This window comes from Anoplolepis gracilipes, chromosome 3 (genome assembly GCF_047496725.1).
Source record: "Anoplolepis gracilipes chromosome 3, ASM4749672v1, whole genome shotgun sequence".
Lineage (NCBI taxonomy): Eukaryota > Metazoa > Arthropoda > Insecta > Hymenoptera > Formicidae > Anoplolepis > Anoplolepis gracilipes.
Window position 1 is genome coordinate 1,723,549 of NC_132972.1, and position 15,847 is coordinate 1,739,395.

The following is a 15,847-nucleotide window of genomic DNA, read 5'->3' on the forward strand; positions in this document are numbered from 1 at the left end:
TAAAACGGCGTAGATCGCTCGATCTACGGAGAGAAACGACTCGAAACCGTTTGAAGTCGAAGCGGTACCGTTAACCGGTATGCGTGAATTATACCGCTTGTACGACTTGAGGGATCGAGCACGCGGAGTAATTAAAAAAAAGAAACGGGGATATTTCTCTGCGCGAGGAAATCCGTTTGAGAGTATCTCAGTCAGAAAATAAGAGAGGTCAGAAAACGTGTCGTTTACCGCTCATTGTCGACCGTTCCATCCATCACTGCTCGATTGGCTTTTATTTCCTTATTCCTGCTGTTCTATTTGCGTACATCCTGTACGCGTTCAGAATTCAAACGGATACCTGTGTGATTTTAATCAAATTTTTCTTTTTTTTTTTTTTTTTTCATCGAAAACTGTTAAGAGAATTATCTACAAAATCTGATGACTCATGCAAATTTATACGGACACCTGTATGATTTTAATCAAATAAATTTGCCTTAAAAAAAAATCGAAAACTGCTAACAGAAATATCTGATAATTTAATAATAAAATTCAAATGACACTTGTATTTTAATCAAATATGACTTTTTTCTTAATCCAAAACTGTTGAGAGAAATATCTACAAAATTATCTGATAATGGAAAATGAATCAAACAGAAAACGAATTGAATAAAACAGCAGGATTAATCTTCTCGAGATTCTAAATAAAAAGAAGAAGTGTACTGAATATTTTCAACGAATTGACATTGAAAATTAGCATGTAAAATATAATACGAACGTCTACCAGCCGGTTCGCATATGACTATACATCGTTCTCTTATTATATAATAGCAATTATTTTCATGATATACCACGTAATATCAATTATTAACCAGTAACAGCTTCAAACATAGAAAAAAATTGCATGTACGTCAATGTAAATGTAATGTGACAATATTATCTGAAAGGAAATTATATAGTGCTTATCCATCGATAAAGGATCTCTATCGAGATATGTTCTCGTTTATAATCACGACACCGGAAGTTTCTCGATCATGTTTCGCATAATTTTATAATGAAAAGAAAAGTAAATTACCTCGTTACGATCGCTTTTACTCATTAAGTCTTTTGAGTACACGGATTCGTTTATAAATTGACCGAAATGTCCAAAATGAATAGCTGTTGAGGAGGCAAGGGAAAAGAGAGAAAGGGAAGGGGGAATTTTCGAATATCGCGTGCAAATTGCAGGTGATCCAGCGGCAGAAAAAAATTGGGCCGTGAGAATCGAAATTTCGGCCAAACCTCTCCTTTCCTTTCTTTTCTGCTCGCAGTGTCGAGTATTGATATAATGTTGCTCGACGGATATAATACTGACGAGTTATAAGTTAATTATGACCACGAGCAATTCTTTGCGTTTCATCGTATATTGAGCGTACGATAATGCTATTTTCTATGGAAATTTCGATTAAAATTCATTTTACTTGTCGTCGAAACGTCAATTAGATTGGCAAAAATAATTTTCTCCTTTTTTTAATTGAATTATAATAAACATTTATATTTTTCCGTTCATATTCAGACATATAATCGTGTGTAAATTCATAAAATAATGAAAAGTGTATAGGGTAAACTCGGGTGAGATGGCCATAGTTTTTTAAAATGCAAAAAACATACTTTTATTTTTGTTATTTTTCCATTGTGTTTAGCATATTATCTTCACTGAAGCTTAAATTACGTAATATTATCAAAATTAAAAGGGAAATATTTAATAGAAATTTTATATTATCAAAATAGTACAACATAAGCATCGGCCATAATATTTGTAAAAAAATAGTGAAAACAAAAATAAAAATTATAGGTCATAAAACAATTTACATATCTTTGTAATGTGTTTATTACGTCAATTACGATAACTTAACTGTAATTTATTCGACGTTACAACAGTTTTTAGTGGACAAATGAAAAACTTTGCAGATAGTCAAAAGTAAAAATATGACGTAAGATTGACAATATCGTTATTTCGAACAATGTATGCCCATAAACTACTGTAAATATCGATTATCTTTGATAATGACTAAAAAAACGACTATTGAAACAATTACAGTCTACGGCCATCTTTTCCACGTGGCCATCATACCCTAGTTTACCCTACAATATTTTTAATTTATTTTTCGTGTATATCGAGGATCTCAAGATCGTTGAAAAATTTGAAGAAGAATACCCATACCATTCCCGATTGAATAAATTCGTTTATCTGCGGCGCGTATTCCGACGGCAACGACGGATGCTGTAAATATTGACGCGCAATTCACGCGCAGGTATAGAGCCTGCAAAAGCCAGCTGACCATAAAGCCATTAGCGGGAACGACTTCATGGCGAAGCGTTATCCGCTATGCGGCCACGCCGATACATATCGCGAGCCTTCTGACAAGTCAATCGAGCTCGTTGGTGGAAATCGCAAAGTGGTATACCACACGCCTGTAGAGTCATAGTTACACGATGCTATTATCTTGTCGTGACAACGTTACGCAACGCGTTCAGTTGGAGGACGAGGGCGTGAGTTATCTGCCGTGACAGATCGGCCGGATCTGATGGATCATTAAGGGACACGTCCGCTATTAATAATTCCTTTCTTCTCTCCTCCCCCCTTCCTCCCCCCTCCCCCCCCCGAACGATTGGGTGAACACAGATCGAGGCACCGCAAATCGGCGTCTCGTTTAACGATGTCCGCTATATTGCGTAGCACAAAAAGCTTTAACGGTTCTTCGACAACGAGCGCGGTTCATATCCGCATCCGAGTTTACGCTCGAGGAAAGACCGAGGCAAAACTTTCTTTATCCGCATCTAAGCGCGTAAGTCAAAGATAGATTGCCGATAACTTGTAAATATACGAGAAGCGGCTCTTCAGTTTTTTAAATTCAATTGTTTTTTTTTTTTTTTTTTACCGATAAAGCCGTATGACGGACGTTCGACGCAACGCGCAAACGATCGATCCGTGGCAACGCGCGAGCTTTCGCGAGGAAGTGCAGCTCGTGGATCCGGGACACGTTATATAGGTCGGGAAGCTTGTTGATCCGTATTCGCGGTGCAGCATCCCCGCCGCGGGGTAATTGGGTCGCTGAATGTTCCAGCGCACGCAAAACTAGGTTACCATCCAACGGTCCGATGGAGCTCGTATGCATGTGGGGTGGGTGGAAGGGGGGAGGGGCTTCTCGTTTGTGTCGTTAAGTACCGTTCACATGAGGATTAATACTTGCAATGCGATGATTGCGGAGCCCATAATAACTTTACTTCGTCCGTTTACAAAGCGGCATCAGTCTAGCGTGACACGAAAAGCTTATAAAGGGAGTACACCTTAAATGCGTATAATTATTATATTATATCCAATGAATTAAAAAGTATCTTAATGTAAACGTTTGTAAAGACGTTTACAGGATATCAGCTTTCCACATATCTTCACACATTTAATAAATATTTTTTACCTTATATACTTTGATCAAACGTGATATCGATGGTAACGCCCTTTTATAAAGAATAACAAAGAGAAAAATAGACCAATGTAACGGTATTATTCTTTATGCGAGTATTATATGTACGTGAGATGCAGTTATTACACATGTCGCGTAAAAACTTTTAGTTGTTATTTTTCTTTCCTCCACAGTTAAATTTTAATAACAAGTGTAAACGAGTGTTCAAAATACCTTGTCCCTATGAATTTAGTTGTTTAGCTAAATCTTTTGTATTTTTTGATTTTAGTTTTTATTTTTACAGACCGGTTTTAGGACGGAAATAAACGTTTCTTTCACTTGGCGAGATTGTAAGATATTGTACTAAAACCTCCTGTGAACGATACTTTATGTTTGCATCTCCTCCGCAAGCACATATCGCGAAACCATACGAGCACGCGACCCTCCTTATCCTTCGCGTGCGCAAGAAAGATATTTTTTCCCGAGGTGGAAAGTTACGGTGCGGTGGTGAAACGCAAGGGGAAGGATTTTTCTGGGATCAAGGAGCGCGGAGGCAAGGCCGGCGAGAGCGCGCGCAAAACCCTCGGGAGAGACACGACAACGAGTACACGGGGGTGATCCAGTTTCCGGCGGTATCCAGGTTACAAAGTCGTACAGGCAATGGGGTCAGTCACGGGGTTCGGTTACGGGAACGCGGCTGTGGCCTGTATCGAGCGGCCTGATTTCGCGACAGGACAACCCGGCCAACCTGATTTCAACTTCGCCGACCTCACTTCGGCGACCCAATTCCCCGCTTACGTTACGGGAACGCGCGAAGGACTCGGCCCCGTTGTCGACGTCCTTGTGCTAGAAATCCATTTTCGCCATAGGGCGCGCAGGGACCGCTATTTACTCTGTGACCCGCCCTCGGCGGAAGCGTATTTGGAACACGACGTTTTTCGCATCCACGAGACGATGACACCGTTATTTTCTCACACAAGAGAAACGTGCGATAAAATATGCAGCGATAAATCGAATAAAACCTCTCTTTCCCTGTTTCTTCTTTTCAAAATCTCTTATTTCTTCCTCTATCTCAAAATGTCTAATCAATTTTTTAGAAACCAGTTGTTGATAACGCGATAATAAAATGCTTGATATTAGGTGACGATCGAGGTCATGTAGAACCGTTGTAACTCTTGGATAATTACATTTGTATAAAATACAATACATCTATACGATAAATTATTTACAATTTTTTAACAGTTTTTTTTTTCCCTTCAATCTTGTTAAAATTCATTTAAAATTTGCTCCCTTTTATTCCCGTTGTCTTCCTTCGTATATCAATATTATTTTTTCAAAGCTAATAAAAAAATCTCTGACAACGTTCACTATTGATATTATAGTTTGAACAATATTCAATACTCCTCGAAAAATTGATCCTCAAGAAAACGTTACAAGAGCTAACGAGAAGTATTATTATAAACATCTCAGAGAGTGCTCTCTCTAAGTAGATTTACTTAGTGGCAAACAAGATTGCTTTATTCGCCGACCTCTCATGTAAAAAAAGTTTCCCCGGACAAGGTCTTCGCATCTTTCACACCAGCGTGCACGCGACGTATGCATACTATGATGCAACTATGTGTTGGTACACGTGTAGCAGACGGTCTCGTTTCATTGTCCTAGATTTGCCATCTAGACAGTAAACCTACCCCCTTGACCGAGCGCCATGTGGTGCTCGAGGAGAGCACCAACGTCCAAGAACGTCGTACATCTTCCATCTTCCCTTTTTCCCTTCCTCTCGCGCTTCTACTTCTTTATCATTTTTCTCATCTTCTACTTCTTCTTCTTCTTCTTCTTCAACAAGTAGCGACGCGATGTCGTGACTGCATCGTATACATTATGTCGGTATCTGATGAGGGAGCGCGAACGAGCGGGATGAAAACGAAGCGCGCGACTTCTCTCCACGTGTACCTGACCCATTTATCCGGTGCGCCGGTAGGTACGTAGCTGTATCGATCGACCTAGATCCGCGGCCCCAGTCTGGCACGATCTACAGTTTGTTTGGCCACCTTAACCGCCCACCGCATATCACCACCGCCTCGACCACCCCGGAACATCCCTCGTCGCAAGACAGCGACATCGATGACAGCGGCGGCGACGGTGCATCGCGCGTGCACGATTCTATTGTCAATTTCTAAATATTCTCGGTGCGAGGAGAGGAAGCATTTGGCAAACCGAAAACACTGCCGCGCCTCCACCTGTCTCCGGTCGATGAGTGACGTCATCGCGATAACAAAACATGAAATATGAATGAGGAGCGGGCGTGGAAACGCGTGTAACACACCGATAAGTGACCGGCGAGGTACACCTTGACGCTTGCACGTGTCCGTATGATTTGTGTACCGGTTCGGCTACTCTCACGTGCTAGCCGTCACGCACCGTGCGATTCCCTATTTCTAGATTTATGAGCCTTTTTTTTGACAATATACGTACGCGGTTTACGTAATTCGCCCGCATAATCTGCATGTATCTCTCTGTTTCGTATGAGGCCGTGTTCTCGTTGCACGATTGAAATGACATCTGCGTGTCGCTATGCTGTGTGTAGGTCAAGATCGCGCAATGGTAACTGGCATATTTTGTCGCGCGAAAGACCTTGACGATGTGTGCATGTGTGGGTATTTAGATTGTAGATCACGTTACGGACAATCCTCTAATCTAATGTTTCTAGCCTCGTGAGCACCTTTGTACGAACATGTATGATGGCTCGAAGGAGGAGGACGCTTGGTCTAGGTCAGGTCCCGATACGGGAACGGAAACATAGCGCATTTTGTGGATACAACGTTAGGTCGAGTTGGAGCGAATTTACCGTTCGTACGTGTATCCGGCTCGAGGTAGAAATAGCGAAACCTTCCTCGCTTCGCTTCCTCGAACCAGATCTCGACACCTTGATGATTATTGTGGGTCATGGAGCAAATAACTTAACTCGACTTAGCATCAAGTACACAACATATGAAGCCATATACGACTTATGAACTTTGTGCTCCTCATTGAAAATGTTTCCAACGTTAAAATAGATAGTTGAAAATATTTTAATATTTATAAATTACAGTAAAATAAAGATTTAAGAATCATGTTATTATCCTACGTTTGAAGAAAATTCAAAATTTTTAGAGATAAATACTTATTTGCAAAGAATATGTTGTTTTACTATATGTATACTTATTACATATTATCACAATCTCTGTGATCAATTTCCGAGACAAGTGGCCTAATTTATTTAATTTCTTCCGCATTCTTCGCTGGATATCTCACGAGGGGAAGAAGAGGAGCGTGATGAAAAGTTCCACGCATTCCAAACGAATTCCGCGCCATTAGTCACAAGGATAATGACCGACCACCCTATTCGATATCTCAAAAGACCTAATCGGGAAGATGCAAGTTCCTACATTGATTGGAGTCAATTAATACGTTAAACGTAAACGGGAGCAAGTAACTGGAGCGGGATATGAGAGAACGAAAGTAGGGAATGGCCGAGTTTTGAGTTGAAAGCGGGAGTGGTGGGTTTTGTCCCGGTGCCGGTGGGTGGCTCGTGACCAGGTTGGGTGGGTGGCACGCGCTGGAGGGTTGCTGCTAGGTGTCGGGAAGAAGGGGGACAACACAGGCGCTCTCTCGCATACGCGGAGCGTGGTAGTGCACCTGACCTATATAGCGCGGCCGCGGTATTGATCGACCTAATTCTCTTAAACCAAGTCGGCCGCCTCCTCGCCGGCGCGCGGAGACCGCCGTTCGAAATTATGTAAGCTAACCTACTGACTCACTGCGCCCGTTGACGTGGCATAAGGAAAATTCGCAGTTATATTTCCGATTCCCTGTCCGCGTTCTCTCCCCTCCTCCCCTCTTGTATCTATTCGCGTCTTTCGCATCCGCGGCTGTCGTTCTTCTCTCATCTTCCATACCAATCTCGTACTCGGTGTTTTATTTCTTTCATCGATGCATGAAAATGAGAAAATATATATGTGCACGAACGATCGCAGAAAGAGTGTGTTGGACAACGAAAATGCACCAGTAAAATCGGCGCGCACGCACAGAAACAGAGATCTCGTGTTGTATATTACGAGACTGCTATTTTCTTCCGTTCATCGTTCGAAGCTGATTGTTCTCGTTAACGGTTAGAAATAAATATATTCGCGAGGAAAGAGGAAGAGGGAACGAAAAAAAAAAAAAAAAAAAAAAAAATTTGCACGGAAAGTGCACGGAATTATGTTACGAGAGGGGACGGGGGAAAGTGCTACGTTGCTCAATTTGCTGGCATCAATTATCGCAAACCCGCACGCGCACGTACTCACGTTGCACCATCTGGCGTGCACGATTGCGTGCGAAAGGCAGAAAGAATAAATGTACGTATATACAACTTAAGAGAGAAAATACTTTGGTGCAAGTTACTTTACGCGAACCTGCTTTTCTAATTTCCTGTCATTATTTAGAATTGTTATTTAAAATCGAGCAGCTTCTATACATGAAAGAATTTTAATTTATTTAGTTTCTTTTGATAAAACAACGCGATAACAACATAATTTCAGAATATATATAAATATAGACTATATATAAATATAGTCACTTGCATTATTTATTTTATACAAGGAATATTTGAATAAATTAGAGCTTAAAATATAGTAAAGTGTCGCACATTTTACAGGCTATTCAAATGTAATTTACATATCATTGATCGTAGAAAGATGATATCAACCGTTTCAATCTATTTAACATTTAAAATCGAAAAGCTCCTGTAAAAGAATTCTAATTTCACAAACCGTTTCAAAAGGACAAGATATGATATATACATATATGTGCGTATGTGCGTATGTGCGTATGTGCATACATATGAATAATCTTATACTTAATTTTATTTATTTTTTTCTTTTCACGTTTCTGAATATTCACATGTAATTACCATATCATCGGACCCGTAAAAAGACTGTTTAAATGCTTTCAATCTGTTTAAACGTTTGTACGAGATTGCCAGATTTGTACAGATTAATTCTAGCAGTTTTAAAACCTTGGACGCGATACAAGGTCTTGCTAAACGGTAGTCCGAATACGAGTACGCACACTTTCGTCGCCGATATCATCGGGCTTCGAAAGGCATTCGATTTCTCTTCGATGACCTTTCCTTTCACGTGGGGCAGGTCGTGCCAGGGCCAGGTGTGCGCACGTTTTACCAAAAACACTGGCATTTTTCTACCTGCACTTAACTACATCGCGACATGATCGTCGAGATTTTCTCTATTACGAATCTACTCTAATATCCTTTGTAAGGGGATCCTCAAGAAGGTCGAAGACCGACTTCGTTCATAAACGAAAAGTCGAGGTTATTAACCTTCCAGTCCGTCGTCTGGTCGGTCTACGACCGCTTTATCCTTTTCGAGAGAAACGATGGGAAAGAGGGAGCGAGATAAAGAGGCAGAATTTCGTCTGAAATGACGAGACTCGCAGGTCATAGGCCCGAGATAGTTCGCAATGTTGGAGAAAATTTTTTGCTATATATGACTAAGCGAAATGAAAATTTTATTGTTTTAGAATCGAATAATTTACATGAAAATAATTTAAATAAACAGATTCTATACAAAGTCGATAGTGACGTTTAAATTTTATTTAAATGTAACGATACACGCGACAGTATAAAACGTTATACATGTATGTGTGTATATATATATATTATTGTAACATAAAATATTGTTGAAATTCGAAACGAAATTCAAATTTGTGTAATATTTCTTCTTATTCATTCATTCATTCATTCATTCATTCATTCATGAATGAATGAATATGAAAAATGTGTCATAGTATTTCAAATTACATAATTATTATGCATTATTGATTTAAATCTATGCTATTAATAGAAACGTGAAAAATTATACAATTGAAATACAAAGAGGAAATTGCAATCACAAACTGAATGTACATCTCGTGTTAGAAATTTTCTCTAAAACATCCGCCGGACGATTGACTATTTTCCTGCCACGATATTCCGATATAGCGAATATTCACTGACATTCAATAGGAGTGAGGGAGATGCAAAGTATCCTGGGGAATTGCGTGTGATATAAAGGTGAGAGACAGGTGCCAGTGAGGGTGCATTCACGGTCTAACGATCCGCAAATGGACTCTCCCTTCGTTCTTGCTTTATATATACGCAACATGCGGATGCTCAGCCTTTTCTTTTTAGCCTCGAATAAGGTCGATCTTTACGCAGACGGCTAGATATTTGTAGGGAATATATGCGTTAAAAGAGAAAGTTCTATAGACTTGCCAATATTATTATACGACGAGAAAAACAAGACTAATATGAAATGACGTGTGAGAAATAATGTTTTAGAAATGTGTTTTAATAATCTCACATAGCAGGTTTTGTTGGTGTGTCACATCAGGCAATGACCTACGTGAGTAGCCAGGATATATATCTTTGGTTTACAGGCATCTGGCAACAAGGACTGCTTGGCAAAGAATTCGCTTACATTTCGATTTTACTATACACAGAAACAATCGTTTACAAATAATTATCCTATTTTAATTGTTTTCTATTGCTTCGAATAATTTAGGTTTTCATGAATTTCACTTGTCTCTATTTTTTTGTTATATTTTACGTCACTATCAAATATTTTTCTTTCGGTTTATATTATTATAAGTGATTTATTTCGCGTATAAAGATCAATTAACAAGAACGCAACACGGTAATCTATATAATTATGAATATAATTATACTTACGTCATTTCGAATCTTCGTTACGAGCAAGAATTTTAAAGAATGCATTATATATATATATATATATATATATAATATAATGCAATATCAAGAGTTCAAGCAGGCCACACAGGAATAAGGGAAGGACTGAGGTAAGGGCAGTTTGCAATCTAGTTTAAAATAATCAATAAAAATTAATTATATTGAACTATTGTATATATGAATTGAAAATGAAAACATTAAAAAATAGATATAACGAAGAAGATATTCGATCAAAAAAAGTATACTCAGGTTGAATATATGGAATCATTTCTCAATTTTTTTTCTTTAGTTTTACTCATACATTTATTATTTTGAAGCGATATAATAAAAATATCAAGTTACTCGTGAAATTATAATACAATATTATATCACTTATTATACGACGTAACAAAAATGCAAGAGATCCGCGGGACAAAATTTAAAATATAACACGAAACGCTTGAATAATTTTCAAATTCACCGAAGAGGTGTGCGGAATTTGCATAATCGTCAGAGTGAAACCGCGTTATTCCTTAAAACATATTTTGCTTCGAAATGACGTTCAAAGAGGTAATTCAGCTTGCGAGTTTATTATCAATCGGTGGCTGTTATTATGTTACGAGACTTTATCTACCGATCCAACATAAAAGTATCTCAGATAAGAGGCAGTAATAGGGAAGAGAGAGGAACTTACGCCATGACGTGTGGTACGTCGATGGAGTGGGAGGACGCCCGCTTACGATCGCCGGCCATATCGGCGAGTCTGGCAAAATCCGTATCCTGATCGGCCAGTCGGGCACTCTTACGTGATTCGAGCAACCTGATCTCGTCTATGCGTTTGGTTAGGCTCATAGTACCCTGTAACAAAAAATAGATACCAATTTACACAAACCAGATAACATTTCTTTTATTTTCAATTCAGTTTTATCAAATTCTCATGTGTTTTCTAACACGTAACATTCTGATCCGAATAACAAATTTCTAACTTGCGTGTCTCTTGAAAACTCATTAGAAATTAATAAATCTGATAATAAGAATAAGTCGTATACACTTGATATAATATTTAATATAATCTTATATTAGATATTATTATCTAAGAATTTTATATTATATCCAATATACATAATATATATATATATATATATATCTATAAAAATATTATATTTTATATTCAATACAAATAATTAAATATATATATATATATATATATAAAAATAGATATACGCTACAATATAGTACGTATTAAAAATACACACATCCAGACTCTCTGTCTTTTCTCTCCCTTTCTCATGTCATGCATATTTATTTGTTAAACGAAATTTCACAGCCTAATTAGCAAAGCACTTTTGATAAAGTTTTCGCACAGCTTTTAATGGAACAAAGAATTAGCTGTACAAATGCAAAGATCACGATAAAAAACCGCAATTCCGAGCGATTCTCTTGCAACGTGAGAAACCGCCGGCATACGTATAATAGTTTACTAATCACGTAGAATTTATGTTCTATATCAAACACTAATGAACGCGCATATATAACATCCTTTCAACCTCGCACGGAATGTTCCAGCCGAAAGCTGTTCATCCGGCTATGAAACGTTTCGACCGCGTACGTCGAAAGTTCGAAATTGAATTTCCAAAGGCATTCCGTACGTACTCGCGTAATCACGCTCAAGTATTCGCGCAACATCGGAGAAAGTGCAAAATTTTGAACCTATCCCGACGCGAGTCGCCGACTTTCCCTCGCGACCGGCAAGACTTAATTGCGAACAATTACACATTTCCCCTTACAATTATCTCCGAACACGACTATGGATATACTATCGGAACTACATGCACAGCCCAACCATTTCGCGATTACCCCTTCATCACGATGTAACATTTGTGTTGCGAAATAAATATTTTTTTTTTTAAATTGTCGGTTACGTCGAGAAGCGCGATGTGTAAATTATGCGTTAACCATGAAACAGATATAACGTGTCTAAAAAGAGATGGAATTTGTAAAATAATACAATTATGTTTATATTTCTTTATTATTGCGTTGTAATTATACTATAAATTATATTAACGGTATTGCATTTTCTCCATCTGCCAAAAAAATAAAAAAAAAAAAAAAAATATCTCCTTCCTCGTGCTCGTAATTTCGTCAGTTACTGTCTTCGTGGATCGTCTTCGGTGTAGTTATGAAACAAAAATCAACGTTTTCATGAAGTAAAGTCACGCATGGGAACGTTCGTGTACATAAATTCGTATACAAACGCGTACAGGACTCGAAAGAAAAAAGAAAAGAAATGCAGCGTGACAGCTTTTGGTAATTTTGCTCAACACGATGCGCGTGGTATGCGGTTATTGCGAGTTCCGGTTTCGAGTGTTTACGAGGAAGCAGAACCGTTGCTCGTTGCCGCACCTTCCTTCGCGGATCTTACACGTGTGTATTATATACATAATGTTCGCAAACTGGAGCAAGGCATCAAATGAAACGCTTAACAGGACTTTCGCACTGGATTCATTATTCAACGACGAAAATTTTCGCTGTAAAATCAGACTTTCTCTTTCCTAGGAGTAATATTTATACAAAATGTAATTTTTAAAATATTAATTTATTTAAATTTACGTTATATTTAGTTTTCCATGATGTTGAACGATACAAGTTGTCATGTCGATTTCATTCTAAATTAGTAATGTTTGTTTTTTTCAATAAATACACACTTTATTGCGTTTATTAAAGTCTGTTTATAACTCTTGATAATGTGCTGTTTATAAATTAACAATTTACGTTTATCAACTTTGCAATTTACTTTGTATTTACTTTTATTTATAATATAAAATTTATAATACTTTTTGTATAACGACGTATTATTAGCGAAAATTTTCTTGTACGAAAAACAATTCGCTTGCAAAAATACATATCAATGACGGTTATGTAAACGGTATCCTTGTAAATCGTTGAATTAAATATGATTTAATTAATGTATGTGTGTGTATGATAATCTGGAACAATAAAATACAATTTCGATACCAAAGAGATATAGGTTTCCATCGATATTAGCACGCACGCACGCACGCACGCACGCACGCACGCACGCACGCACGCACACACACACACACACACACACATACACATACTAGAAAATTTAAATATATATTTAAATAAAAAAACCAGATTCTTTTCTAGATCAACATAAAAGATATCACATCATATTTTATATTATTAGAAAATATATTTAAAAAGAATTTAAACTAACAGAAAGATAATTGTTTAAAGTAAATTTATAAATGACAAAGTCGAATATAACGCTATGTTTAAATCACACGCACAGATTATTATACGTACATATGAATTTATCTTATTTTTTTTTTTTTTTTTTTTTCAAACTTTTGTTGTATCAACTATGATCATCAATTCTGCAAACAATTTCGCAAAAGATTAAAGAATCTCGCGAAAAATATAAAAGACTGTCGCTACGACCGAATCCATGTCATGTTAAAGTCACGTTTTGCCCATCTCTCGTTCAAAAGTACGCACGGGACTGTTTTGTATCATGTTATTGTATTTCGACATACCGTACGTATGCGTGTCATACGTGTCGCACGCGTATACACAAATGATCACGAAACGAAGCCGGCGAGGCACAGGCTGTTAACCCGCGGCAACGTCATCATTATATTCGCATTATCGTGTCTCCGCCCGCGTGCGTAGACGACAATGATACACGCGCGATTTTATCGCGATTACCTCGCGGACCATCGTATGTCGTAGCGCGACGCTCCTCGAAATCGATACTTCGGGATTTTCGAGCAAACCAAGCGTGTTTGCCCAAAAGGTATCGATGGCTACTTTGGGATTATAACGTACCCACACATCTCTCTCGCTGGCATATATAATATATATATATATATATATATATATATAATACAATATATTTTCACAGGTATCAAAGTACTAACGTACATGTACTATACGGTGAAAGTCGGTACATATAGGTATTTGCCCGTATAAAAGTCCGTATGTGTAGTTTCACGCAGCAATAACGATTATATATTAGGTATTATATCGTTGTCGATACTGTGTATGTGCTTAAAGTATAACGATTTGTTTAATTATAACAGATTAATCAATAGTAGTTTTTAATTAAATTTATGGAGCAAATTATAGACGAGTATCGCTCGTTATTAATTATTATAAATCGTAATATGGTTTCTTTCCTATACTTGTTTTCAAGTCCGATAAGGATAATAATAATTAAGAATAATAGTAGAATATTAATTAAATATTATTATTTTAGTGCAAAAGGATTGATATTTACAAAGTGGTCGTGTGAATAGGAGAAAGAATGGACATGTCGTGTTTCTTCCAATGCTCGATATCTTATGCGAGAAGATCTATGCTATCGCTAGTAAAGGCGTTTCTCGGAGAATTCCGTGCCGGGATTCCAACGGAAACGGACCTTGCCCCTCTCGATAGCTCCGGGCAAAAATCTCACCCAGCTTGGCAGCTCCGATCGCTACAAGAGCGGAAGGCGTGAAATGTACATCGTAGAAATTTATATGACGCACAGTATACGCTAATTGACCCAATAATGTATTTCGTTGCAAATTCTGCCGATTCCGTTGACACCAACGAGATGATAAGCGTGACGGTTTATTTCTCCGAATAATGATTGCGAGGAAAGATATGCGGAAAGTATCGCGTATTTATTTCTCGCGCACGCGAGAAATTTTTATTTCTATTCAACACACCTTTCTCGAATAAATTTCCGAAAAAGAAACTATTATCGCGTGTTTCTTTAAAATTTGCTATTTTACATAATTTATGTCGCGTAAACTTTCGTTCGGAAAAATCTTCCACATAAATTGTGAACGATAAGTTTCATATTGTGTCAAAACTGTGTAGTGGAAAATTATAAGGCGATTACTTGCAAACTTTTTCGCATATTGTCTAAGCTAGATATTTTATTAGTCTTGTTTTCACGTGCACACATGCGACTATTTACGTAACATTGTTACTATTAACATGTTTTTATTCTCTATTCGTACGACACGTTTTATAATGATAAAACGATTCCTCTTCTTTGTCGAAAGAATAAAAATGTCAATTTTAATAGATCGTTATAATTACCTAATTTGTTTCTAACGATAAATGCGTATTTATGACAGATGATTTATGCGGCAAATATAATAATATGTGTTCGCTACATATATCCCCGCTGTATAACTCCATTACTTAATTGCTTCTTTGAATCGGCAAATATATGCGGTGCACGGGATTCCCTAACGGCTTTAATTCCGCGTCGAAATATCCATCATGGCGTATGTGACACATACTAATTTTGCGCAATCAAAATTTTGCCTCGCAATTAATTAACCGCCATAAGTCTCGCGCTTCGTTTCCCGCTTCACTCGCCGTTCACTTTCCCGCAACGATAGAACGCATAGATAGATACAAATAGATTCAAGTAGCTTTCCGTAAATATCATATAATTGCGTGTACATAAATTATCAAATTAATTAACGATAGTTGCCAATAAATGAGATTGAGGGTCTCGATAATAGCAAGATTTCGCGTATTTAGTAGCATGAGATTAGCCCTAAAGTGTTCTCCCGGTGCGTAAATGTGTACATTAAGTACGGCTGGGGATGAAGGGAAATTCGATTAATCTCGGTGTGTGATGGCTATGATGATGTCATAC

General features: G+C 37.7%; 1 protein-coding gene across 3 annotated transcripts in view; it reads right to left on the reverse strand.

The window, feature by feature from the left end:
• Glut4ef (Glucose transporter 4 enhancer factor) overlaps positions 1 to 15,847 on the reverse strand; it is an 85,126-nt gene that overhangs the window by 30,824 nt on the left and 38,455 nt on the right. For all 3 annotated transcript variants that reach the window (XM_072887891.1, XM_072887892.1, XM_072887893.1), the window contains one exon: positions 10,856 to 11,019. In XM_072887891.1, the coding sequence (XP_072743992.1) occupies positions 10,856 to 11,019 (164 nt within the window). The remainder of the gene's footprint in view (positions 1 to 10,855; positions 11,020 to 15,847) is intronic.